This window comes from Pongo abelii, chromosome X, assembly GCF_028885655.2.
Source record: "Pongo abelii isolate AG06213 chromosome X, NHGRI_mPonAbe1-v2.0_pri, whole genome shotgun sequence".
Classification (NCBI taxonomy): Eukaryota; Metazoa; Chordata; class Mammalia; order Primates; family Hominidae; genus Pongo; species Pongo abelii.
Genome location: NC_072008.2, coordinates 2318299 through 2345159, shown reverse-complemented (window position 1 = coordinate 2345159; position 26861 = coordinate 2318299). Strand labels below are relative to the sequence as shown.

General features: G+C 45.2%; 1 protein-coding gene across 6 annotated transcripts in view; it reads right to left on the bottom strand.

Moving 5' to 3' along the window:
* Window positions 1–2549: 2549 nt before the first annotated feature.
* Window positions 2550–26861, bottom strand: part of CD99 (CD99 molecule (Xg blood group)) — a 51335-nt gene continuing 27023 nt past the window's right edge. The window contains exons 3-10 of one of the 6 annotated variants that reach the window (XM_024241547.3): window positions 26688–26735; window positions 24653–24697; window positions 23935–24003; window positions 21704–21751; window positions 21014–21064; window positions 17444–17557; window positions 5591–5647; window positions 2550–3082 (exon numbers count right to left, since the gene is read on the bottom strand). In XM_024241547.3, the coding sequence (XP_024097315.1) occupies window positions 3057–3082; window positions 5591–5647; window positions 17444–17557; window positions 21014–21064; window positions 21704–21751; window positions 23935–24003; window positions 24653–24697; window positions 26688–26735 (458 nt within the window). In that variant the 3' untranslated portion in view covers window positions 2550–3056. Of the gene's footprint in view, window positions 3083–5590; window positions 5648–5857; window positions 5967–8223; window positions 10445–17443; window positions 17558–21013; window positions 21065–21703; window positions 21752–23934; window positions 24004–24652; window positions 24698–26687; window positions 26736–26861 lie in introns of those variants that run through there. The other 5 variants (XM_024241548.3, XM_024241549.3, XM_024241550.3 and 2 more) reach the window with 5 other exon arrangements.

Genomic DNA, 26861 nt, shown 5'->3' with positions numbered 1-26861 from the left:
AAGGCAATTTCAAGGGAATGTTTCATTTTGCCACTGATGATGGTGTTAAAAACTGACTGCCGCACGTCACAGAAGCTAGGTTTCCCATGAATCTCTCTATGCAAACGTATGGTGTTACCATAGCCATGTCAAAAATCGTCTGATTTGGGGAAAGAGGTTGGATGAAGGAGTCAGTCATAAATGCTGGGTCTTTCCCCTTTCTAAGCTCAGAAACTCCGCCTTCAATTTCAGTTCTGGGTGGGAGTCATCCAAGCAGTCTCCCTGCTGTTGAGGATTCGACACCTTTTCACATCCCATCATTCTCAGGATATTGATGGGCACAGCCAGCTGGCTTTTTCTGGCATTGGAGTTATTTCTTCTGATTTTGACACTAGTGATAACTTGGAGTGTGTAAAATCGGGTGAACACAGTGGCGGGAACCCCTTGGTTATTTATCTTACCCTTTCATTGCTTCCTTGAGCAAATACCTATAGGATGCCACCTGTGGTGCAGGTGTGTGGAGATGACCTTCTAGATTCTCCAGGATGTATTGACACATCACAAGTGCCTCATCCTCTCCACCCTTGAGAGGGCCGACCACGAATGTGCATGTTTAATTGTTTAAGGACACTGTCAGTCTATTCCCCATAGAAGTTTCGCAAATGCCCAGGACTTAACATGGTGTCTCAGATTTGTTTCCTAAGAGCCCTACAAACTTTCTGATTATTGCCAATCTCTTAGTTGAAAAATGATATCAAATGGGCTATCTTCATAAAATCATCTGTGTTCCATTTCTGGAAAACATTTGAATTGCCCTTTGTTTTTATACGGGTGTTGGGTCCTTTTCTCGTTGATCTATAGGGACTGTTTACGCCTTAGTGAAGTAGGTGGCAGATATTCTTTTTCACTTAATCCTTAGTCTGGTGAATCTTCAAGGGCCGAAAGCTGGATTAACCAGCATACCTGGCCGCTTTGCTGAGTGACCAATGACACGTTATAAAGTTAGAGGGTGGTGTTTCTAGTCCTTCCCAATGAATCATCAAGAATTGTCTTTGAGGTCAGATTCTTCACACTGACTAACTTTAGAATAATAAAAAGAAAAAATACATTAAATCTGTTGTCATTGTATGAATAACATTGACATTTTTGTAAGTATTATAATCATACTATCCACAGAAATGGCTCATTGTAATCATACTATCCACAGAAATGGCTCATTAAACAAGAAGCAGAATAGTAAAAAGAAGAATAGTAACAAAAATAAAATTAAAAAAAGGGTATTTTTTTAGATATGTCAAATTAGGGCTTATTTATAAATAAATCTATACTTCCAAGTAATGTGTCAACAAGACTTATTTTTTTTGTGGAGGGTGGATGTCTGTCTTTGTAGATGATTCATTTTAATTTCTCACGTACATAAAAATAAACATGATTTTATTGAAAGTAGGTTATTTGAAAAATAGTTTAAATTACATGGCTTGTTGGATCATTAAATACCTGGGTAAAACAACTCTGTTTCATTATTTTGGAACTTCTATGTAAAGAAAGTCCTATGATTTTGGGAATGATGATTAAAAAGTTATTTAAGGGCTGGGCCAGGCACAGTGGCTCACACCTGTAATCCCAGCACTTTTGGAGGCCTTGGCAGGCTGATCACTTGAGGTCAGGAGTTTGAGACCAGCCTGGCCAACATGGTGAAACCCAGGCTCTACTAAAAATAGAAAAATTAGCCAGGTGTGGTGGTGCACGCCTGTAATCCCAGCTACTTGGGAGGCTGAAGCAGGAGAATCACTTGAACCCAGGAGGCGGAGGTTGCAGTGAGCCAAGATGGCCCCGCTGCACTCCAGCCTGGGTGACAGAGCAAGACTCTGTCTCAAAAAAAAAAAAGTTATTTAAGGGCTAATAGAACATAGAATAAAATACTTTATAAATGTTTGAAATAATAGTATTTGGAATAGTATGGTAGTTGTTGGTATCAGAGCCAATCTCTAACTCCTTAAGGAGAGAGGCTTTTCTGTGATTTATTCTGCAAGTGTTTACTGAGCTTCAATACATGCTAGGCAGTGTCAGTAAACAAAAAGACCCTTGACTCATTCATTCTTTTTAACAAGGCAGAAGATCCATTGCAATCTGGGCCATAATGTATTTAACCAACCCACCACAGGGTCAAGTCTTCAGTGTCGGGAAAATGCGGTACATCTTGTACATCTTAGGAAGTACAGTATCTGGATGTAGGGAGTACCTGGATTTAGAGGAGTATTTGGAAGCAGGGAGCATCAGGACTCAAGGGGATACCTAGCTGCAGGGAGAGTATCTGGAAACAGAGTTTCTGGATGGAGGAGAGTATCTGGCTGGGAGTATCTGGGTGCAGAAGAGTACCCGTTCTGATGTGGCAGGACACGGGAAAGGAAAAGAGCCCAAGAAGGACATTTTGGAAATAAAGAGCTAGCACTTAGGCTGGAAATCTGCCTTAAAGCCCCAGAAGAAAACTTGGAACCCATCCTGTAAATTACCACGGCCTTCTTTAACATCCACCCACGGCAAAACATTGAAGTAAAATAAAAAAGTACTTGGTTTCTAATTTCTTTTTATTAGTCCGATATGAAAAAGAAATATCCCTACAAATGAAAGAAATATTGAAGAAACAAATTGAAGGGCTTACCTTATTTTAATTTAAAAAAAGTCAGGGCTACCAGGGAAGTTTCAGACGTGCTCAATGGACACGTGATTTGTAAACAGCCGAGATTCTGGGGGACTGGGGGTGCCTCGGTGGGGTTGACATTTGAGTTACGGGGACTTAATAATGGCCAGCCTTTCACATCCCATGGGAAACCGCCCCCCCTCGGCCTTGGAGAATGGGGGTCCAAGTGCCTATCCCCCTTTGGATGTAAAATTCATCGTTAGTAAACATCATCCGCCCAGCAACAAGCAAAGCACATCGCAAGATTAAAACAAAGAATCTGCCATGAACAGAAGGCCTCCATCTCTGCCCTCACGCAGGTGTCCTTCGGGGAGGAGCCTCAGGCAGCTGTTCTAACCCTGCTGCCAACGCCTGCGCTGTTTCTGCCGACAATCTTCTATTTCTCTAAAAGAGTACGCTGAACTGTGGGAGACAGAGACAAAAGAAAGTCATTCCCAGTTCCCTGAGCACTCACGTGGACACAGTTCCTAAAACTTTCAGGAGCCAGTGGTTTTATTTCTGCATAAGAAAAATGGGCCCAAAACTCATCACGAAAAAGCAAAACCCTAAATCTCAGTCAATTCAATCAATTTCATTGAACGATACCATTCATTAAAAAAAAGGATACTGCAGAAACAGCAGAAGGAAAACAGCAGAAGGCAATTTCCACTAACGACGTCACAGAGACACTAACAAATGCCTATAACTTACCAAATGGAAGAATAAATCTTCTAAATGACAGTGTGCGGTTTTTATTGATTTGCAATGATGCTGGGCTGAGATTTTCTGGTCCATTCATTTAAGTTTTGGAAACTTTATTCTGCATGTCAGTCTTAAAACTATTTTGGAGGGAGAAGCTGGGATTTGGAAGAAGGAATTAAGAGCAATGGTGGCAGAAAACACTGGAATGCCAAGCCCTTCAAGTAACGAGGGCCCCACACATATATACCAATGTACTGGCTAATGAAGCCAGACAACTTCATTACAGTGGGCAGAAGAAATCTTCCTTTTCTCTTTAAGATATAGCTTGTTCTAAACATCTTTCCCTGACTCGAAAGAGCAGTCAACAAGACACTAACTTTCTTTTATTATTATTACTATTTTTGAGACAGAGTTTTGCTCTTGTTGCCCAGGCTGGAGTGCAATGGCGCGATCTTGGCTCACCACAACCTCTGCCTCCTGGGTTCAAGGGATTCTGCTGCCTCAGCCTTCTGAGTAGCTGGAATTACAGGCATGTGCCATGGTGCCTGGCTAATTTTTTTTTTTTTCTTTTTTTTTTAGTAGAGACGGGGTTTCTCCATGTTGGTCAGGCTGGGCTCGAACTCCCAACCTCAGGTGATCTGCCCCCTTCAGCCTCCCAAAGCGCTGGGATTACAGGCATGAGCCACCGCGTCTGGCGAGACACTAACTTTCTAGAAGTCTCTATCTTTAAAATTGAATGCCAGGCACGGTGGCTCATGCCTGTAATCCTAGCACTTTGGGAGGCCGAGGTGGGCAGATAACTTGAGGTACGGAGTTCGAGACCAGTCTGGCCAACATGGCGAAAGCCCCGTCTCTACTAAAAATAGAAAGAAAATTAGTGGGGCATGATGGTGGGTGCCTGTGGTCTCAGCTACTCAGAAGGCTGAGGAAGGAGAATCACTTGAAACTGGGAGGCAGGGGTTGCAGTGAGCAGAGGTCGCACCACTGCACTCCAGCCTGGGTGACAGAGAGAGACTCCATCTCAAAAAGAAAAAAAATTAAAATACTTTAAATCATTTCATTAAAAATACCTCTCAATTTGACAGCTGCTATTAAAAATAAACGCTGCATCTCTCAGGCAAATGAGAAAGTTCCAATGTATGCACAAATAAAAGAAAAAAATACACACACATATATACACACATAAACTTTTTTCTTGCCATTTTCAAAAGTGGTTCTGATGGCAAAATGCCTGCCTTTTACCCCGAGAAGCTTCTCACGAATTAAAGTCTCTTCTTAACCACATTTTCCACCTGGTTGAGAGGATTTTTAGAAGGTGATAGCAGGCTGGGTGCGGTAGTTCACGCCTGGAACCCCAGCACTCTGGGAAGCTGAGGTGGGAGGGTTGCTTGAGCTCACGACGGGCAACATAGTGAGACCCTGTCTGGGCAACCTAGTGAGAGCTTGTCTCTACAAAATAAAAAAAAACAAATCAGCCGGGCATGGTGGTGCACGCCTGTGGTTCCAGCTAATCAGGAGGCTGAGGTGAGAGGATCCCTTGAGCCCAGGAGGTTGAGGCTGCAGTAAGCTATGATCATGCCACTGCACTCCAGCCTGGGCAACAGAGTGAGACCCTATCTCTAACAACAAAAAAAAGGTGACAGCAAAACTTAACAAGTTATATTTCAGAAGATGGACTTTTGATTCCCAGTACACACCAGCCAGCTGTGGACTTCCCAACGATGCACCAGTGGTGTGCCACTTGGAACTTTTTTTTTTTTTTTTAAACAGTCTCACTGTGTCGCCCAGGCTGGAGTGCAATGGCACGATCTCGGCTCACTGCAACCTCTACCTCCCAGGTTCAAGCGATTCTCCTGCCTCAGCCTCCCAAGTAGCTGGGATTACAGGTGCCCACCACCACACTCAGCTAATTTTGTATTTTTAGTAGAGACAGGGTTTCATCATGTTGGCCAGGCTGGTCTCGAACTCCTGGGAAAACTTCCTTACTATTTTGTTAAACAGAGACTTAGGCACATACAGGTCTTCTCTGAAGGCCCAGGCCCTAGGAAGTTTACACATTCATTGTCTTTTGAAAGTATCCCTCAAAAGCAACGAGACATAAAGGAAGACATTCAAAGCCATGCAACCAAATTTGAGAATGTGTGCAGGACAGCAAGATGGGAGAGGATGGAGAAGATAAAATGGGAACACTGGCCATGTGTGCAAGCCGCCGTTCCCCGTCCTTCTTACCAGCTGGCTCTGTGTTGGCATTCCGGTGGCTCTCCATGTCCACCTCCCCTTGTTCTGCTGAAAACAAGAAGAAAACACACAGAGAGGCTCAGCGCAACAGAGAACCCACTCCTCAAAATACACACAAAACACTTGGGCTTTCCTGAGGTCGACGCTCCTATTGCTTGGATGAGAGCACTCAGTTCTGAACCCCAAGACCCACTGGGAACATGGAGTCTAACACTCATCTAAGTGAAGACTTTGCCAGTATTTTTTCATGCATGGCACAGGCAGAGATGAACTTCAACAGGGTAATCCAAGCAGCTTCATTTTCCTCTGTTTTAAGGGTTGCTTTCTTCTCCCTAAACACTGAGGAACACGCACATGGAAGCTCTTTCTATAAAAAAAAAAAAGTACGTGCATCTTTGAAAATAAGATTCTTATTTATAACTGCCCCCAAACTCATCAAACAAATGCAGACGGCTGGGCGTGGTGGCTCACGCCTGTAATCCCAGCACTTTGGGAGGCTGAGGCAGGTGGATCACTTGCGGTCAGGAGTTCGAGACCAGCCTGGCCAACATGGTGAAACCCCGTCTCTACTGAAAAATACAAAACTTAGCTGGGCGTGGTGGCATGCACCTATACTCCCAGCTACTGAGGAGGCTGAGGCAGGAGGATCGTTTGAACCCAGGAGGTGGAGGTTGCAGTGAGCTGAGATCACACTACTGCACTCCAGCCTGGGTGACAGGGCAAGACTGTCTCAAAATAAAAATATAAATAAATAAATAAAAATAAATGCAGAGGCTGGGCACGGTGGCTCATACCTGTAATCCCAGCACTTTGGGAGGCCTAGGCGGGCAGATCACGAGGTCAAGAGATCCAGCCCATCCTTGCCAACATGGTGAAACCCCATCTCTATTAAAAATACAAAAATTAGCTGGGCGTGGTGGCGTGCACCTGTAGTCCCAGCTACTTGGGAGGCTGAGGCAGGAGAATCATTTGAACCCAAGAGGTGGAGGTTGCAGTGAGCTGAGATCGTGGCACTGCACTCCAGCGTTGGTGACAGAGCGAGACTGTCTCAAAATAAAAATTAAAATAAATAAAAATAAATGCAAAGAATCTCAGCAGATTAGCATCTTTTCAATACCTGGGGAAAGGGGACTTTCTTCCTTTACCCACCTCCACCGATCATCCTTCTCAGGTTGAATTGGCTCTCCTGTCCCCTCTTCTACCTCCCTCAGAATGCAGAGAGGTGAGTGAAGACTCAGACCACTAAGAACTGCCCCAGCCATCAAAGGACAAGACAGCCAAGGGGTCTTGTGTACCCGGTTTTCTTCCTCCTCCAGCATTTTTTCCCAGTCTTATTTCTATTCCCAAATTTATTTATTTATTTATTTATTATTATTATTATTTTTTTTTGAGACAGAGTCTCGCTGTCGCCCAGGCTGGAGTGCAGTGGCACAATCTCAGCTCACTGCAACCTCCACCTCCCGGGTTCAAGCGATTCTCCTGCCTCAGCCTCCAGAGTAGCTGGGATTTCAGGTATGCACCACCACGCCTGGCTAATTTTTTGTATTTTTAGTAGAGATCGGGTTCCACCGTGTTAGCCAGGATGGTCTTGATCTCCTGATCTTGTGATCCCCGCCCACCTCGACCTCTCAAAGTACTGGGATTACAGGCCTGAGCCACCGCGCCTGGCCCTCTATTCCCAAATTTCCATTAAAAAATGTTTCAAACATGCCACAATGCAAACAGGGTCAACTCCCCAAATGTTGTCGGTGTCACTTCTTTTCTGACCCACAGCATAAGCCAACAGAATTGGAAACACGTAAGAGATGCACAGATCAATAGGTATTTATTTATTTCCAGTGTTGGTGTGAAGGAACACCCACATTTTCAACACAAAGGGAAGCAGCAGCAGCTCATCGAATCTGTGGCCACGCGTTTCCCACTCACAAAGACCATGCTATTTGTAAAACAGCCCCATCTGTGGTTCAAATGCCTTCGTAAAGGAACACGTTTGTATGGTGCAGCAGCGTAACTTTTTTTTTTGAGACAGAGTCTTGCTCTGTTGCCCAGGCTGGAACGCAGTGGCACGATCTCAGCTCACTGCAACCTCTGCCTCCAGGGTTCACGCCATTCTCCTGCCTCAGCCTCCCAAGTAGCTGGGACTACAGGCGCCCGCCACCGTGCCCAGCTAATTTTTTGTATTTTTAGTAGAGATGGGGTTTCACCATGTTAGCCAGGATGGTCTCGATCTCCTGACCTCGTGATCTGCCCGCCTCGGCCTCCCAAAGTGCTGGGATTACAGGTGTGAACCACCGTGCCGAGCCAGCAGCGTAACTTTTAATGACAGCAGCAGAGACAGCCTCGCCAGTTTATACTATGTGAACTCCACAGTTTCAACTGTTCTCCCCTAACCACTAAATGACTCCCACACAAAGAGGCCAAATTCTTTGATTTAAGAAAAAGAGAGGAAACCCCCCCGGAAGAGAAGAATATTCGAAACAATCCGAAAATGTTCACCACAAATGTCATTTGTTCTGCCAGTGGCAAGTTGTCAACACGGGTGCATTTTGCAGCAAACTGTCCCGGCTAGAAATTGAAAACCTGCATTCATTTCAGAGGACAAATAATTTCTCCCTCTCCCCTCATTGGTTAAAAAGCATAAAAGATGTTCTTTTTATTCCAGTAATTTTATAAAACACTACATAAAAGCTGGCGAGTTTTAAAGAGGGAAAAAGTCCATTGAAAAGTATAAAGTCTCCCAAGGGCAAAGTCCATTTGGGGGCAACAGTTCCAACATCACGGACCTCTCAGGAGGAGAACTGGTCTAATGAGATGCTCCGTACACCCCCACCCACATACCCTTCCTGTCAAAACTTAGACCAAGCATGCCACATCTGACAAGTCAACTTCAAACAATTCGTGGTGCTTTTCTTTCAGGCTAAAAATCATCTGTAGCTATTAGAACCATTCAGCAAAGCAATATGGCTTTAATGGGTCCCTATGCTTTGTGAAGATATATTTATACACACACACACCATGCACTTGGGGCCAATCCTGAGACCATATACCTGAGGATCACTGTCTAGCAGTGGCTAATCTTTAAGTGGTGTTAGGACAGACACTCTGGGAAACATGCAGGACATTCTGGACTCAGTCCTGTGGTCATTGGGGGGCAGCTTTCATTGCATCAGACTTGAGACACCTTGGGACACATCCTTCAAAGAGTGGGGGGCTGTAAAGGTGACCTCTGTGAGAAGGTGACCAGACCCATGTGGGTCAAGGTTTTGTGCCCTCACACCATACAATGCCCCAACACAGGAGGATCAAACCATCTGTGCTCAGCTAGAACTACGGCTCAACCATAAGGGAGGCTATGCCTCATTTCCACAGGAGGGCAAATAAGAAAAGTAAAAGAAGTAAGAAAAAATTAAAAGGAATATGAAAAAAAAGGAAAATAAAAAAAAGAAATTAGAAAAGTCAAAGAAATAAGAGGAAAAGAATGAAGAAAAACGGAGAAGAAATAAAAGTAGAAAAATAAGTAAAAGAAATAAGATAAAAAGGAAAACAAATAAGAAAAAAGAAATAAGAGAAAAAAAAACAAGAAAAAAGAAAAAGGGCCAGGCACAGTGGCTCACACACTTTGGAAGGCTGGGGCAGGCAGATTACCTGAGGTCAGAAGTTCGAGACCAGCCTGGCCAACATGGAGAAACTCCGTCTCTACTAAAAATACAAAAATTAGCTGGGTGTGGTGGTATGCGCCTGTAGTCCCAGCTACTCGGGAGGCTGAGGCAGGAGAATCGCTTGAACCCAGGAGGTGGAGGCTGCAGTGAGCCAAGATTGCACCACTGCACTCCAGCCTGGGCAACAGAGTGAGACTCCAATTCAAAAAAGAAAAAAAAAAAAAAAAGAAAGAAAAATGAAAAAAGAAGAAAAGTAAGAAAAGAAATAACATATAACAAATAAGAAAAGTAAAATAAATAGAAGGAACAGAAATAAGAAAAAAATGAAAAGAAAGAAAAAATAAGAAAAGTAAAAGAAAGAAAAAAAGTTAAAATAAATTACATTGAAGAACAAGTTGGTGGCCTTTGGAAACGGAAGGAAAATCCAGGTACAATTTGTGTGTTTCAGGGACATGAGAGAATCCAAGGAAGACGGCCGCAGAGGCTCCGTGCTCAAATGTGTGAATAGGGACCTGACCACCCACCAATTCCCAACACGCCTTAGAGTGTGAACATCAGGAGATGTTTAGGTGATTCCTCAACATATGAATTTTGTTTTTCTAGGAACCAAGATGTGCACCTGCTTGGAACACTGATCAAAGAAAGAGTTAAGAACCGCTTCATAGGAAGTGCAGTGAGAAATGCAAGTCAAGGGCTGAAAAGGTTGAAGATTTAAAAATCCATGCATGACCTGGAAGGTCAAATCCTTAGGATGTGAGTGAGCTTAACCTAGGACACTGCAGGGAAGAGGGTGGCCACCCCGGGCCCCACTTTGTTCCCTTGGCAGGGATGGACTTAGGGACAAAACTCATTAAAACATGGAAGTCACTGCCCTGTTTCTGTTAGATTTACGTTTAAAAGAAAATATCTGCATTTCTCTTCATTTTCTGAAGCTCTTATGCAGAAATATGATTTGCTATAATGAGCTTCTGTGCATCAAGAAAGGCAAAAGCATATGGAACTGAAGGCAGAGAATCTGCCATGTGATTGAGCATCCCATTGTGGTGGGAATTTGCCAGCAGGGAGAGGGGAGCGGCAGATGGAAGGGTTTGCTTTAAGGCTGCATCTTAGCAGATAAAACGATTACGGTCAGGACGCTCCGCAGGCCTGGGCTGGGTTCTCTGCTCACCCCTAGGTCTTCAGCCATCTGAAATGGAAAGTTGAAAAAGACAAAAAATAATAATAAAAAAAGTAAACTGACGCTGGGTCTGCTTTTGCTGTGCGCTGGGGCTCCCAGCAGCAGGGAGGTGTTAGAAAGAGCTGCTCTGAGCAAGGAAGTAACGGGATAGAGGCTCAAAGTGTGAGAGTGGGAAGTGGAAACCAAAATTAAGGAGTGGAGGAAGGGAGAGACAGAGGAAGGCAGGGAGGGAGGCAGGGAACAGGGAGAGCAGGAGGGAAGAAGGAAGGAGGGATGGGACAAAGGGATGGAGGAAGGCAGAAAGAGGGGGAAGGAACGAGGAGGGAAGGAGGTTGGAAGAAAGGAAGCAGGGAGGTATGGAGGAAGGGAGGGAGGAAGAAGTGAAGCAGGGAGGAAGGAAATGAGGGAGGGAGGGAGGAAGGGAAGGAGAGAGGGAAGGAGGAAGGGAAGGAAGGAAAGGAGGGAAGGAGGGAGAGAAGAAAGAAGGAAGGAAGCAAAGAGGCATGTAAGAAAAGGAGAGATGGATGAAGAGAGACCGAAAGAACAGAGAGAAAAAAAGAAAGGAAGGAAGGAAAGGAGGAAGGGATGGAGGGAGGAAAAAGGAAAGAAGGAGGGAGGGATGGAAGGAAAGGAAGGAAGGAAGAGAGAAAAAAGAAAGAGGTACATAAGAAGAAAAGAGAAGGAAGAAAGGAAGAGATAGAAAAAAGGAAGAGAGAAAAAGGAAAAAAGGAGGAAAAGAAGAATGGAAGGGAGGGAGGAAGAAAGAGGGAGAGTTCAACAAAGAATGAAAAGAGAGAGGGAGAACTGAGGGCAAAGGAAGAAAGAGAAAAGCAGGGAAGGAAGAGAGAAAAGAAGGAGGGAGGGGGAAAGAAAGGAGGAGGGAAGGAAGAAAGGCAGAAAAGAAGAAAGAGAAAGAAGGAGACAGGGAGAGCCAATCGCCCATCTTGCCAAAGCCTCAAGAAACCCACTGTGAGCCCAGGACCCTGGTAAACAGAGCAGTAGGACCAGCCACCACAGCCAAAGGACAGCGTCCTGAGCACCCCGTGCCAGCCACGGAAGCTGGGCTCTGTGGGAAGTGGTCAGGCTCCGTGCGGTTAGTGGTCTGAGCCAGGTCCTCCACGAAGCCAACACATCCAGATGCAAAGTCACAGACCCCGAGTGCATGAGAGAAGCAGCTTAAACAGGCCCCTTCATAGCACATGGACAAAAACCAGGAGAAGCCCAAGCACCACAAACTCAAATCTGTAGGAAGGGAGGAAGGGAGGCTGGTGCAAAAGTAATTGTGGTTTTTGCCATTAAAAGTAATGGCAACATAGCAAGATTCTGTCTCTACAAAAAAAGGTAAAAAATTAGCTGGGAGCCACCACACTCAGCTAATTTTTCTTTACATTTTTTGTAGACACGAGGTCTTGCTATGTTGCTATTACTTTTAATGGCATAAACCACAGTTACTTTTGCACCAGCCTATAACAGACAGAGAGCCATCTGATTCCACAAGGAGTTTCTAATCCGTGAACCCCAAAATATAACACTGCAAAGCTTCTCAGTAAATCTATATCAAGTCACAGGATTTGATGAAGGCATCTCCTTGTCGGAAAGATGCGGAAGACTCACCTATGTCTACCCACTCACCTGGGACTAATTTTAATACAAATTTAACAAACACCACAAATTTCAATGCAATGACACAGTCCCGGAAAATGAGCCTGTCTGGTAGAATAACAGTATCCTCAAAACTGGGCATGGTTTCTTTTCTTTTCTTTTCTTTTTTTTTTTTTTTTTGAGACAAAGTCTCGCTCTTGTCCCCAGGCTGGAGTGCAGTGGCTCGATCTCAGCTCACTGCAACTCTGCCTCCTGGGTTTAAGCGATTCTCCTGCATCAGCCTCCCGAGTACCTGGAATTACATGTGTGCACCACCACGCCTGGCTAATTTTTGAATTTTTAGTAGAACCAGGGTTTTACCATGTTGACCAGGCTGGTCTCAAACTCCTGACCTCAGGTGACCCACCCGCCTCGGCCTCCCAAAGTGCTGGGATGACAGGCATGAGCCACCGCGCCTGGCCCATGGTTTCTTGAAGGACCAGGGCATCCTATACTCACATCCTTCTAATGAAATCTCCAAGCTCCCCATGAACCTATGCGGTTGCCAGATCTCAAAATCACCATCCCGGAAATCAAACCCATAAAGCAAAATCCTGCCACAGAGGCTGAGGGCTCTGACATCTTTCGTCTTCCGGATAACTCGATCCAACATCGCAATTCCATGTCTACTAACAAAACCATGTCACTGAGATAAACATTAAACTCATTTTATAATTCAGGTATAAAAACCAAGCTGTGAGTGGATGCAGTTGGAAAGGTCCTCTTTTGAGGTAGGGTCTTGGTATTTGTAGAATAGTGCCTTGTTTTTGTTTGCTTTCTCTTTTTCTTTTTTTTTTTTTTTTGAGACAGAGTCTCACTCTGTTATCCAGGCCGGAGTGCGGTGGCACCATCTTGGCTCACTGCAACCTCTGCCTCCCGGGTTCAAGCAATTCCCTGCCTCAGCCTCCCAAGTAGCTGGGATTACAGGCGCCCACCATCATGCACAGCTAATTTTTGTATTTTTAGTAGAGACGGGGTTTCACCATCTCTTGCTTCTCTTTGTTATGCTTTATTTTATTTTCTTTTTGGCCCTTTGCTTTGTGCATTTACAAAAGGCCAAGAAAATCAATACCTGGACAACTAGAAAGCAAACCAGGAATTGAAAGTTGGACCTTCTGTTAATTTGGCATCAGAATAAAAGACTTATAGAAAATATTAGAAGAAAATTAGCCTAGCATCTCAGTAGTATAAAGTGAATCTTGGACTCCCTGAGCCAATTCTTCAGAAAGGATGCTTTTTTTAAAAAAAATTATTTTGGGGGCCGGGCACAGTGGCTCATGCCTGTAATTCTAGCACTTTGGGAGGCCAAGGCAGGCGGATCACGAGGTCAGGAGATCAACACCATCCTGGCTAACACGGCAAAACTCCGTCTCTACTAATAATATGAAAAATTAGCTGGACGTAGTGGCACGCACCTGTAGTCCCAGCTGCTCGGGAGGCTGAGGCAGGAGAGTCGCTTGAACCCGGGAGGCAGAGGCTGCAGTGAGCTGAGATCACGCCATTGCACTCCAGCCTGGGTGACAGAGTGAGACTCCGTCTCAGAAAAAAAAAAAGGTATTTTTATTTTTATATCTAGAGACAGGGTCTCTGTCTGTCGTCCAGGCTGGAGTGCAGTGGTGCAATCACGGCTTACTGCAGCCTCCAATTCCTGGGCTCAAGCAATCCTCACACCTCAGCCTCCAGAGTAGTTGGGACCACAGGCAGGCGCAAGCACGCCCAGCTAATTTTTTACATTTTTTGTAGAGATGAGGTTTCACAATGTTGCCCAGGCTGATCTTGAACTCCTGGGCTCAAGCAATCCTCTTTCCTTGGACTCCCAAAGCACTGGGATTACAAAGTGTGGGCCACCTCGCCGGGACACATTTGCTTTTGTTCTTGAAAAATCTAGGAAAATTGTTTCTACCCAGTGAGAACTTTCATTGTTCATGCCTGCCCCACCTCCTGCAATAAAAAAAGAAAATGCTTCCACCCAAGACCAAGACCCAGGGGTGGCGGGGCGGATAAGGTAGAGGAAAAGTTGTTTTTCCTTTTCCCAATTCTATTTCTAAATTTTTGACAAAATCAAGTCTATTAAGCCTCCTGGGTGCTTTCCCGAGTTTGTGTGTCTTTGGATGTGATATCGTGAGCCTCTGTGTCCCCACCCAAATCTCATCTTGAATTGTAATTCCCATAATCCCCACGTGTCCAGGGAGAGACTAGCCGGGGGTCACTGAATCATAGCGAAGGTTCCCCCATGCTGTTCTCATGATAACAGGATGGTGCCTTGCGTCCCCTTCTGCCATGATTGTAAGTTTCCTGAGGCCTCCCCAGCCATGCTGAACTGTGAATCAATTAATCCTCTTTCCTTCATCAATTATCCAGTCTTCGGCAGTTCTGCATAGCAGTGTGAAAACGGACTAATACAGGATGTGAATATGAAATAGGCTTACAAGATCCCAAAAGTTCCTACGTCTGCACGCACAAGGTAATAAACATCCTTTGCAACTCATGAATCCAATTTGGGTTGACCTAAAGATTTTCAGAGAATCATCAATCAGAGATTTTGTAGTTTAATCCAAAAGTGTTCAACAATTGTCTGGGATTCTAAAAAAGAGGCCGGGTGCTTTGACTCACGCCTATAATCCCAACACTTTGGGAGGCCAAGGTGGGGGAATCACCTGAGGTCACGAGTTCGAGACCAGTGTGTCCAACATGGTGAACCCCCATCTCTACTAAAAATACAAAAATTAGCCGGGTGTGGTGATGCCACCTGTAATTCCAGCTACTTCGGAGGCTGAGGCAGGAGAATTGCTTGAACCCGGGAGGCAGAGGTTGCAGTGAGCCAAGATTGCACCACTGCACTCCATTCTGGGCGATAGAGCGAGACTCCGTCCCAAAAAAAAAAAAGCCAGAGAGTTTGAAATACAACATCTAAAATATTACGCATCCTGTCCTGGCAAACAAGCCTTCCTTACCTCCTGGTTGAATATTATGCTGTGAGTTGAACAGTTTCAGAAAAGAAAAAGAAATGTCATTGAAAAGCAAACAAAAATTCCCTTCCATTAAGTCCCTACTGTTTTAACCCCTCCACTACTTCTAGAAGAAGCAAGAGGGGAGAAGAATGTTTTGCTGTTTGCTTTTTTCCAACGTGATTCTAATCATACGTCTCTTATAGGCATCTCCTTGAATGTGGTCATCTGTCCATTTGGGTCCTGCTCAAAACTGCCATTCAATCAACCAAACACCAGCTGGGCACGGTGGCTCACGCCTGCAATCCCAACACTTTGGGAGGTCAAGGCGGGTGGATCATCCAAGGTCAGGAGTTCGAGACCAGCCTGACCAACATGACGAAACTCCATCTCTACTAAAAAAAAACAAAAATTAGCTGTGCGTGGTGGTGCACATCTGTAATCCCAGCTACTCGGGAGGCTGAGGCAGGAGAACCCGGGAGGTGGAGGTTGCAGTGAGCCAAGATGGAGCCATTGCATTCCAGCCTGGGTGACAGAGTGAGACTCCATCTCAAAAAAAAAAGAAACAACCAAACACCATTTCCCACTAGTCCGCCCACCAGGTAGGAGGCAATTGTCTTCCATGCACTGCCCAAAACCCCACAGCAAGAACGGGGAAATAAACACGAGCAGCTCATTTAAAGTCTTGAGATCCGAACGAAAGCTGTTTAGGACTCTCCATTTCACGCTCTAAATAATGTTTGTGGATGTCAAATGCTGGAATGATGGGAGATTACAGGGAAACTCCACCCCTACAGTCTAACTTTCTCCACACCAGCATCTATTCAAATGTTCTAGGAATCCCTCTAAAATCTTCAGGAGGCAGTGCTTTGGGTGAATGACATCAGTGACCAAGAATGAATAAGGACTTAAGATCTAAGTAGGGTGAGAAGTTCAGACACCCAGAGGCGTGAGGGACCCCAGGGGCTCCTCCATAAAACAGTAGCTGTTGGCCGCGTGTGGTGCCTCACGCCTGTAATCCCAAGATTCTGGGAGGCCGAGGCAGTTGGATCACTTGAGGAGAGGAGTTGGAGGCCAGCCTGGCCAACATGGTGAGACCCCGTCTCTACTAAAAATACAAAAATTAGCCGGGTGTGGTGGTGGGTGCCTATAATCCCAGCTACTCAGGAGGCTGAGGCAGGAGAATCACTTGAACCTGGTGGAATGGAGGTTGCAGTGAGCTGAGATTGCGCCACTGCACTCCAGCCTGAGCAACAGAGCGAAACTCTGTCTCAAGAAAATAAAAAATAAAAAATAAGAGTAGCTGTCCCCGGTCGATGGGATCCCTGCAAACCACAGTGCTTGGTCATGCAAGAGGGAAGGCAAGAGCTAAATATAACTGCCCAGTGATGCATGCATGTTAGCTGTGTTCCAAATAGCAGAGCTTACTTCCCAGCTTCACGGCGGATCCTAAATGATTTAGGGACTTTTGAATACGAGGTCCCAAAGAGCCTGCTGACTGCCCTAGGAGGATTGCAATGGTGAGTACGTCCTCCTCCTAATTCCTCTATAAATTTTAGTCCCGATCCAAGAAACTTCCCAGGTCCTGGGTGCCTTGTGGGTTTTTGGTACTAACAGAAAGGGAATCCGCTGTGCTGGCTTTTGTTTTGTTTCGGTTTGGTTTTTGAGATGGAGTCTCACTCTGTTGCCCAGGCTGGAGTGCAGTCACACAATCTCAGCTCACTGCAAGCTCTGCCTCCCAGATTCACACCATTCTCCTGCCTCAGCCTCCCGAGTAGCTGGGACTACAGGCACACGCCACCACGCCCAGCTAATTTTTTAAATATTTTTAGTAGAGACGGGGTTTCACCGTGTTAGCCAGGATGGTCTCGATCTCCTCCTGACCTCGTGATCCACTCGTCTCGGCCTCCCAAAGTGCTGGGATTACAGGCGTGAGCCACCATGTCCGGCCTTGTGCTGGGTTTTAACTTAACTCTCCTGGGTGGATAAAGGACCGTGGTGGCCCCCTGGTCACGGCTCTCCTCCTAATGATGACATTGATTGTAAATAATCAGAGCTAAATGTCTTCCACCTTTGCTCTCTGCAGGGTAACTTGTAGAGGCTTTCCTGCAGGACTGTCTCTAACCCCAGCAACAATTCCGCGGCGTATGTACCAACCATTTCCCACTTTGTAGACGTAAACAACCCAAGCGCTGCAGCAGTGAGGAACTTGTAAACTTTCACACAACAAAACACAAGGCAGAACAGCCCTGAAATCAAAGCCAGAAGGTTCGATTCCAGAATTTTAGCAGTTTCACGAACCGTCAGTCATCGTGCACCTGTTTCGTGCCAGCCTGAGTTTGGTTTCTGCCTTTTAAAGAAAGCACAGTTTTCCAATCAGCAAGGCATGAAGGAGAGGCACCAGCGGAGCGAGACTTACCATTTTCTTTGAAGCACAGCTTCTTTTTCTGGTAAGCAATGAAGCTAGAGATGGCTCCAGCCACAGCGACCACGACAGCCCCCACAATCCCGGGGATCACGCCTGGGGCATCAGCTGCAGGAGGAAGCACACAGCATCGTGATTGAGACACACACGGTGCAGAGAAAATCCCAGGAGGCAGTGGCTGGCAGAGACAGTCAGTCTGAGAGCACCAAGATCCTCAGAACATCTCAGACGCCTGAGCTGACCGATTTGCAAAGGAAGCATGCCGAGGATGGTACACGCGAAGGCAAAGCAAGGCACAATCTCCCATCCCCAGTTGTGCTGGGCAGACCTGGTCGGACCGTGGAGGGAGTGGAGCGAGAGAAAAGAGACATGAAGAGAGGCCAGCGAGGGACGGGCAGAAGCTCAGCAGGACCAAGGCAGAGACAAAAAAAGACGAAGACAGATGGAAAGAGAGAGCTGGGGCTGGGCGTGGTGGCTCACGCCTGTAATCCCAGCACTTTGGGAGGCCGAGGCAGGTGGATTGCCTGAGGTCAGTTTGAGACCAGCCTGGTCAACATGGTAAAACCCGTCTCTACGAAAAATACAAAAATTAGCCGGGAGTAGGGGTGGGTGCCTTTAATCCCAGCTACTCAGGAGGCTGAGTCCTGAGAATCGCTTGAACCCGGGAGGCAGAGGTTGCAGTGAGCCGAGATTGTGCCACTGCACTCCAGCCTGGGCGACAGAGCAATTCACCATCTCAAAACAAAACAAAACAAAAAAGAAAGAGAGAGCTGGACATCAAACCTGGAGGAAAGAGCCCAGGCAGGGGCAGAAGATAAAGAAGCAAAGACCTGCAATGCTTGGTGCATTTGCCAATGCGTTTTGTATCGTTAGAATGCTCCTTTTCCACCCCTTGAAGATAGCTTTGGGTTTCAATGCAAACATTTTAAATCTATCTCTATTTAATTATTATTGTGTATTATTTTGAGATGGGTTCTTGCTCTGTCAAACAGGCTGAAATGCAATGACGTAATCACAGCTCACTGCAATCTCAAACTCCTGGGCTCATGAGATCCTCCCACTTCAGCCTTCCGAGTAGCTGGGACTACAGGTGTGCACCACCATGCCTGGTTAATTACTGTGGTTTTATAGAATTGGGGTCTTGCTATGTTGCCCAGTCTGATCTCAAACTCCAAGCCTAAAGCAACCTGCCTGCTGCCTAGGCCTCCCAAAATTCTGGGATTACATGCATGAGCCACCACACTCAGCCTTTTTTTTTTTTTTTTAATGTTATTCCAGCAATAATTCTTTTTTGTTGTTGGGAGACAGTCTTGTTCTGTTGCCCAGGCTGGAGTGCAGTGGTGTGATCTCGGCTCACTGCAACCTCTGCATCCCAGGTTCAAGCTGTTCTCCTGCCTCAGCCTCCCAAGTAGCTGGGATTACAGGTGTGTGTCACCACCCCTGGCTAGCTTTTTTTTTTTTTTTTTTGAAATGCAGTCTTACTTTGTCACCCAGGCTGGAGTGCAGTGGCACGATTTCAGCTCACTGAAGCCTCTGCTTCCCGGGTTCAACCAATTCTTGTGCCTCCCGAGTAGCTAGGACTACAGGTGCATGCCACACGCCCGGCTAATTTTTGTATTTTTTGTAGAGATGGGGTTTCACCATGTTGGCCAGGCTGGTCTCGAACTCCTGACCTCAAGTGATCCACCCACCTTGGCCTCCCAAAGTGCTAAGATTACAGGTGTGAGCCACCGCACCTGGCCTAACTTTTGTATTTTTTGTAGAAAAGGGGTTTCACCATGTTGGCCAGGCTGGTTTCGAACTCTTGGTCTCAAGCAATCCTCCCGCCTCAGCCTCCCAAAGTTCTGGGATGACAGGCATGAGCCACCACACCTGGCCATTGAAGAGATTCTTAATTCCAAATGCCAGATGTGAGCTTTAGAGGACCCTTCTCCAGATAGAATCTTCTCCACCCTCCACGACGAGGAAGGAGAATCATCTGACTTTCAGCAAAAACACTGGCTCCAAACATGGCCTGTGGGTGGTGTGTTCACTCGGCCAGTCTTTAATATGTGCAGGACAGAGTCATGTCATGGAAAATTTTTCAAGCTTAACTACCCCTCCCTGATGAAGTGACATAGTAGACATTAACTCTCTAGAAGGCCAAGAACGATGGCCTGAGATAAACATGCCAGACATGTGTTTTCTTAGCTATTTTTTAAAAAATGACCTTGTAGTCCTAGGTGAGGGCTACAGATACTACCTCTTCAAAGAAAGCCTAGAATTCAAGAACTGTATCCATAAAAATAATAAATACCTAAAACAAGGGTAGACTACCCACTTTTCTTTTTCCACAAACATTCGTTGCATATTTTAAGAATCCACATTTTATCAGTGATTAAAATGGCAAACAGGTGTTAAAATCTTTGGCCAAATTAGTATCTCTTCTGCCAAAGAAGTTGCTTAAAACCAGGCATTTTGCTAGAAGCAAAGTCTCTGAGAATTTGAGATACTAAAATACGAAGCTATTGTCCTCGCCCCTCCCTCTCTCCTGTTTCTCCTGTCTCCTTCCCTTTCCTTCCTTTCCTCCTTTTCTTCTGTTTCCCTCTCTCCTTTCCTTCCTTTCCTCCCTTCCCCTTCCTTCCTTCCTCCCTTCCTCCTGCCTTCCTTCCTTCCCTCCCTCCGTTTCCCTTCACTGCCTTCCTTCCTTCTTCTTCCTTCCTTCTTTCCTCCCTCCTTCCTTCCTTCTTTTCCCTCCCTCCGTCTTTCTTGTCCTTCCTTCCTTCCTCCCTTCCTTCCTCCTTTCCTTCCTTTCTCCCTCCCTCCTCCCTTCCTTTTTCCCTCCCTCCTTTTCCTTCCTTTCCTTCCTCCCTTTTTTCCCTCCCTCTCTCTTTTCCTTTCTTCCCTCCCTCCTTCCCTCCCTTCCTTCCTTCCCTTCTTCCCTCCTTCCTTCCTTCTCTCTCTCCATCCCTCCTTCCTTCTTTCCTTCCCTCCTTCCTTCTTTTCTTCCTCCCTACTTCTCTCTTACCTCATTTTGTTTTCTTTACAGTTTTAAAAGGAATTCTTTCTGTCATTATTTTCTTGTCCCATCTAAGGGAAAAGGTTACGAAAAAGGAGACAGGAGATACATCACCGGCACTTCCATGGAGAACACAATGCCTGTTACAGCCAGGGTGGGAGTGATCCACATTCCGACCTCCCACCTGGTTACTGATGTTCTCAAGGGCCAAGCGCAACCGAGGATACTGCGTCACAAGCTTCTGATCGTTACGGTGAGTGTAGGAGCTTTTGTAAACACAAGGACAAGGCTAAGCGTGATGCAGGGGTCAGATCGCCAGCCAGGGCATCGTGGGCAGGTGACCAAACATACAATCCAGGTCATGTGGGCACCTGGAGCAGGGCTGGTTTGCTGGGGAGACCTCTGCAGCTACATCACTTGGGAGCACTTGGCACAGAACACCCGTGCCTCCTGCCAGTAGCTTTAGGAGGCCGATGCCAGTGCAGTCCCCCAGCTCTCAGACATTCTGCTTCCCCTTCTCAACACCATGTGGGAGAGACAAGAAGACAGAAGCCAGGTGCACCTACCCTCTTCCCCTTCTTTCCTGTGGTTTCCTCCACCATCACTGCCTCCTTTTCCTGCAAGACAAAAGCAACGTCTGCAACGGGAAGATTTGGAGTCAAGGAAAAATTCACAGCCAGGACCGTGAAGAGGCTAGGGTCCTGCTTCTTACACTCTATGGGGGTACATGTTACCCAGCTACAGAGCTGAGGTCCTGCCTATTACACTCTAAGGGTGCATGTTACACAGCTACAGAGCTGGGGTGCTGCCTGTTACACTCTAGGGGTACTCTGAGAACCCGTACTCCCAGGCATTATCACTATTCTCAGGGCTTTAATATTCACATTCCTTAAATTACAGAAAACAGCCTAATAAAACGAAGCTGAAACAATACTAGCTATTTGCAAGAACACACAGGTGAATGGATGGGTGAGGAGGTGGTGAGAAGGGCCCATTCAACAGGCCCTGTCCCTCAGAAAAGTGGGGCAGCTGCCTGGGCCCTGAACTCTTCTCCCAGGACCGAACCTCTACAAGGCAGCCTTTACTTCCCACATCCTTGAAGCCTCAGCAAACAGGCAGAGTTCTCACAGAGATGGCTGAACATTTCACTGTGAGTTCACAGAGAGCTGAGAGTTTAGACCCTGTAGTGATTCTGCAGAGCAGGTGGGCATCATGGGATGGAGAGAGAAAAGAGACAAAAAACAAGATAACTGTACCTTCTCCACCTGAAATGCCATCCGCAAGGTCAGCATCTGAAAAGCTACCTAGGAAACAAAATACAGCATCACCTGTCAACCTGGAACTCCTCCAAGGGTCTTCATGTCTTAGAATAAAGGAAAAACTCATGAAAACCGGCCTGTTCATCAACATGGTGAAACCCCATCTCTACTAAGAATATAAAAATTAGCCGGGTGTGGTGACAGGCACATGTAATCCCAGCTACTCGGGAGGCTGAGGCAGGAGAATCACTTGAATCCTGGAGGTGGAGGTTGCAGTGAGCCAAGATGGCACCACTGCACTCCAGCCTGGGCAAGAAGAGCTAAACTCAGTCTCAAAACAAAACAAAACAAAAAACCATAAATAAAGTGGAAAAACGTGAGCATAATATTGCATGCTGGCAATATTTACGTCTGTAAATAAATGAAGAAGGCTTATAAATCGATAATGTCATATCAGAATATAAGAATAAAAGGTAAAGCATACAATACACAAAATAAGAAGTATCCACGGCCAATTGATGCAGGTTTTTTTTTTTAATTTTAAAAGTAAAGTCATGAAACCAGGAGAAAGTTGATAGAAAATTTCACACTATTTGCAAAGGTTTCCTAGGTGATAACTAATATTGGAGACGGTGTGAAGACAGGGACATTTGCACACACCCCTGGCATCAAAATAAATTGGTAAAATTCTGCAGCAAATTAACAACCAGGTCAAAAGCTATGAAAGTATTCATATACATTGATCTAAACTATTTGAATGCTAGAAATGTCTTCAAAGGAATAAAAATAGTGCATGGAGTTGACTCAGATTTGCTTTGTTAATTCATAATTCTAAAATGCCAGAAGAAACATAACATTTTCAGAATTAGGGATTAGTTGAAGTATATAATTATATATGTAGTATGTAATAGTACATGATTATCAGTAAAACTCATAAGATAGAAATGATTACATGACATGAAAACATGTTCATGGAATATCAGTAAGCAAAAAGTAATGTTACAATGCAGTACAAACAAAAGACTTGGAACTTTATTTAAAATTTATTTCATTTAGATTACTATATAGGCTGGGTGAGGTGGCTCGTGCCTGTAATCTCAGAGATTTGGGATGCTGAGGCAAGAGGACTGCTTGAGGCCAGGAATTTCAGAGCAGCCTGGGCAACATACTGAGACCCTATCTCTACAAAAAAATGAAAAAACTAACTGGTCACGGTGCTGTGTGCCTGTAGCGCCAGCTACTTGAAAGGCTGAGGCAGGGGGATCTCTCTAGCCCAGCAGTTGGAGGCTGTGGTATGCTTTTATATTTAATATGATCACACCACTGTATTCTAGCCTGGACAACAGAGTGAGACCCTATGTCAAAAAAGAAAAAAAAAAGATATATAAAATACTAGCACGAATAGCCATCAAAATGTCAACAAGATATGAACATCATTAATATTCTTCTGTGTTAAAAATTAAATATGTAAACAAAAAAACCCTAAACATATAAACTTTCGACAACCATTCAGCTAAAAAAAAAAAAACTGGTGCTATTCAAATTACGCTGAAAATGCTGTGATATGTCAGGAAAACTGACTTAAATATTTAAGGGCAGAAAGATTTAAAACACACTAGCTTCTCCATAAGAAATGTGTATGCCAATACTTTTCTCTTTATCAAGTCTACATTTAAATTCTTGTATGCAATTTTTTAGAAGTTCCATAAGATGGAACTTGGAAGTAAAAGTAGCAAACTAGTCCAGGCACAGTGGCTCACACCTGTCATCCCAGCACTTTTGGGAGGCCAAGGTGGGCGGATCACTTGAGGTCAGGAGTTCGAGACCAGCCTGGCCAACATGGCAAAACCCTGTCTCTACTAAAAATACAAAAATTAGCCGGGCATGGCAGTGTGTGCCTGTAATTCTACTCAGGAGGCTGATACAGGAGAATCACTTGAACCCAGTAGGTGGAGGTTGCAGTGAGCCAAGATGGCACCACTGCACTCCAGCCTGGGTGACAGAACAAGACTCTGTCTCAAAAAAAAAAAAAGCAAACTAAAAATAAAATCCAAGCTGAATATATATTTTTGAAACGTACATTTTCCACTACATGAACATGGGCATTAGACTGCACAGGCAGTCAACAGTAAGCACACACTCATCTGAAATCACCTCCTCTCAGCTGACATAAATATCACTGAATTCTGAACAACCTGAAGACATCTCACACAGTCAGAGACTCTTACCAGAGGAACTAGGGTGGTTGGGGTTTGGATTTGGCTTCGGTTTGGGTGGGTTCGGTGGTGGTGGGTCGTCTGTTTGTGAAAGATGAGAGTTGCAATTATAAGTGCCTTGCAGTAAAGAAAATGAAACATCAGTTTATATACAGATGGTTTCCTGAACAGAAATTGGACCTTGGCCTTTGTCCTGGTGGGGATACCTGTACACACACAGTCTCCTGCCAGTTTCCTCCCATCAACTTTAAGCCACAGTTCTTAATTTCAAGTATGTTCAGTACAAATTAAAGTGGGTGTCCACACCAGCTACAGAATTTCTGGGGCCAAAATAAAAAGGTGGGACCCATTTTTCAAATTTTATTAAGTGTTCCAAGATGGCAGCAACAGAGCAGTAAACCAATATGGTGGCATGCCAAACCAACATGCCATGGGGTCCTGTGCCACTGCACAGGTCACATGCTCACGAAGCCAGCCCTGGCCAGGGTAGGCACATTTGTCTCATGTCCTTCCAAAGACTGTAAGAGTTTTAAAATAAAAGCACACGTACTGGTTGTAAAGAAAAACCCAACGACAACAGCAAGAACAAACCAACACAACTATTCCCTAGGTTTCCACTGTGAAAACTGGTTCCCTTTATAATTTAAATGGGAGAATTCTCTCTGAAATGATCATAATTGGGTGATAATAAGCAGGTCAGCAGCAGAAGAGATTAAAGGATAATACTCACCATTTCCTCCATCAACAACAGCATCTCCTAAGTCAAAGTCATCCCCTAAAAGAGGGGGAAAAGCAGTTAATACCAAATTCCAGAGAGAAACGAGGAAGGAATGACCTCATGAACAGATCAAAAACACACCACAGCCCCACATTGCTAAATACTTTTCTGAATATCAGTTTGACCAGGATCTCATTAGAAAAAGTGAATTCCTGACCATTTTTACATCACTATTCTCTCAGATAAAAAGAGTAAAAAACAGAGAGACAGAGATAGAGAAAAAGCTAGGAGAGAAGCTCTCAGAGGAGGGGCAGTGGGGAGAGAGAGAGAAATAAAGTAATTTATAAATGAATTGTGTTGCCTGGACCAAGTTGAAATTCCAATTCTGCCTGCACATGATTTTCTCCTGTTGACTCCCCATCCCATCATCCTCTCCTCCCAGGTCCCTAACAACTTTGGAAAGGTAGACCCTAAGAGAAGGGGACAGATGACTGTGATCAGATTTAGGCTAGAGGGTGTCTAAAACGTGGCTCTATTAACCCACATGTGCTCCGTAACTCATGTGACTGTTCACCATGGCCTCAGATCTTGTCTTCTAGTATGAAGAATGATTTTGAAAACCCAATAAGATGGAGGAATGGTTGCTGGCATCCACCCAACAGCATGTACTGAGCCATCCTGAGTCACGTACGGGAATTTCCAGTCCCTTCCTCAAGGAGACTATGATAGTATAAATTCAGACGCTCAACAGTTACTCATTGGTGCTATCTGCACGATTGCTTAGTTCAAGGATCTGGGGACACAGGGTCCCTTTGCTCATGAGCTGACATTCTAGACAGGAAGCCCAATAATGAAGTGGAGCTATTAATGTTTTATATTAGAAAACTCAGAAGTGCTAAGACAAGACAGTGTCTTAGCTGTAAGACACTGATGCCGTAAGTTTTGGCAACATTTTTACTCTGTTTATGCGCCAGTGGGGTTGATCCTTGGGCAATTCCATCACATGGCTCTTGTTTCTGACTTTTGTTTGAAAGAACAGCACTGTGGGCCGGGTGCGGTGGCTCACGCCTGTAATCCCAGCACTTTGGGAGGCCAAGGCGGGTGGATCACGAGGTCAGGAGATCGAGACCATCCTGGCTAACATGATGAAATCCCGTCTTTACTAAAAATACAAAAAAATTAGCCGGGCGTGGTGGCGGGCGCCTGTAGTCCCAGCTACTCAGGAGGCTGAGGCAGGAGAATGGTGTGAACCCAGGAGGCGGAGCTTGCAGTGAGCCAAGATTGCGCTACTGCACTCCAGCCTGGGTGACAGAGCGAGACTCCATCTCAAAAAAAAAAACAGAAAGAACAGCATTGAGAACAAATGAGGTGTGTGCCCACAGGTTGAGAGATGATTTCACTTGTTGGTCATTATGGGGGAGATCTCAGCACCAAATGCTCTCTCTCCCAGGAAGTTGAAATCTAAAGACACAGGCCGGGCATGGTGGCTCACACCTGTAATCCCAGCACTTTGGGAGGCAGATTGCCTGAAGTCAGGAGTTCGAGACCAGCCTGGCCAACATAGTGAAACCTCGTCTCGACTAAAAATACAACAATTAACCGGGTGTGGTGGCTGGTGCCTGCAGTTCCAGCTACTGAGGCAGCTGAGGCAGGAGAATCACCGAACCTGGGAGGCAGAGGTTGCAGTGAGCCGAGATCACACCACTGCACTCCAGCCCGGGAGACAAGAATGAGACGCCATCTCCAAAAAAAAAAAAAAAAAGGGAAGAAAATCTAAAGACAGAGTAACTCAGACCCTTAGAATAAAAGCACATGGAGATGTTGTCCAAATGGCCCCAAAACATTTCACATCAGCAACCATTGTCTTACTGGAATCACTACATGAAATGCAACATCATAACACAATTCCAGTATTAACTATTAACCAGACTCCATCTGGAGCACTCAAATCACTTCTCTCTTCTTTCTAGTTGCCTAAGTCTCATCCTGCTGTCAGAGAAAATGATTTGCTCTTTTTCTTTGGATACTAGGAACAAGCCCTTCTCACCAGCACTGGGTTTCTTGGGGACTGCAGTGGGTTTCTTGTCTTCATTGTCTAAAGAGATAAGACATTTCAGTCAGTAAAAGTTGCAGCTGGGAAAACAAGTGTCAACTCTTTTGTGGTTAAGGATGTTTCATTTTCTTGGAAACAGTTGGAGAATGTTTTTAGCATTGTTTTTTC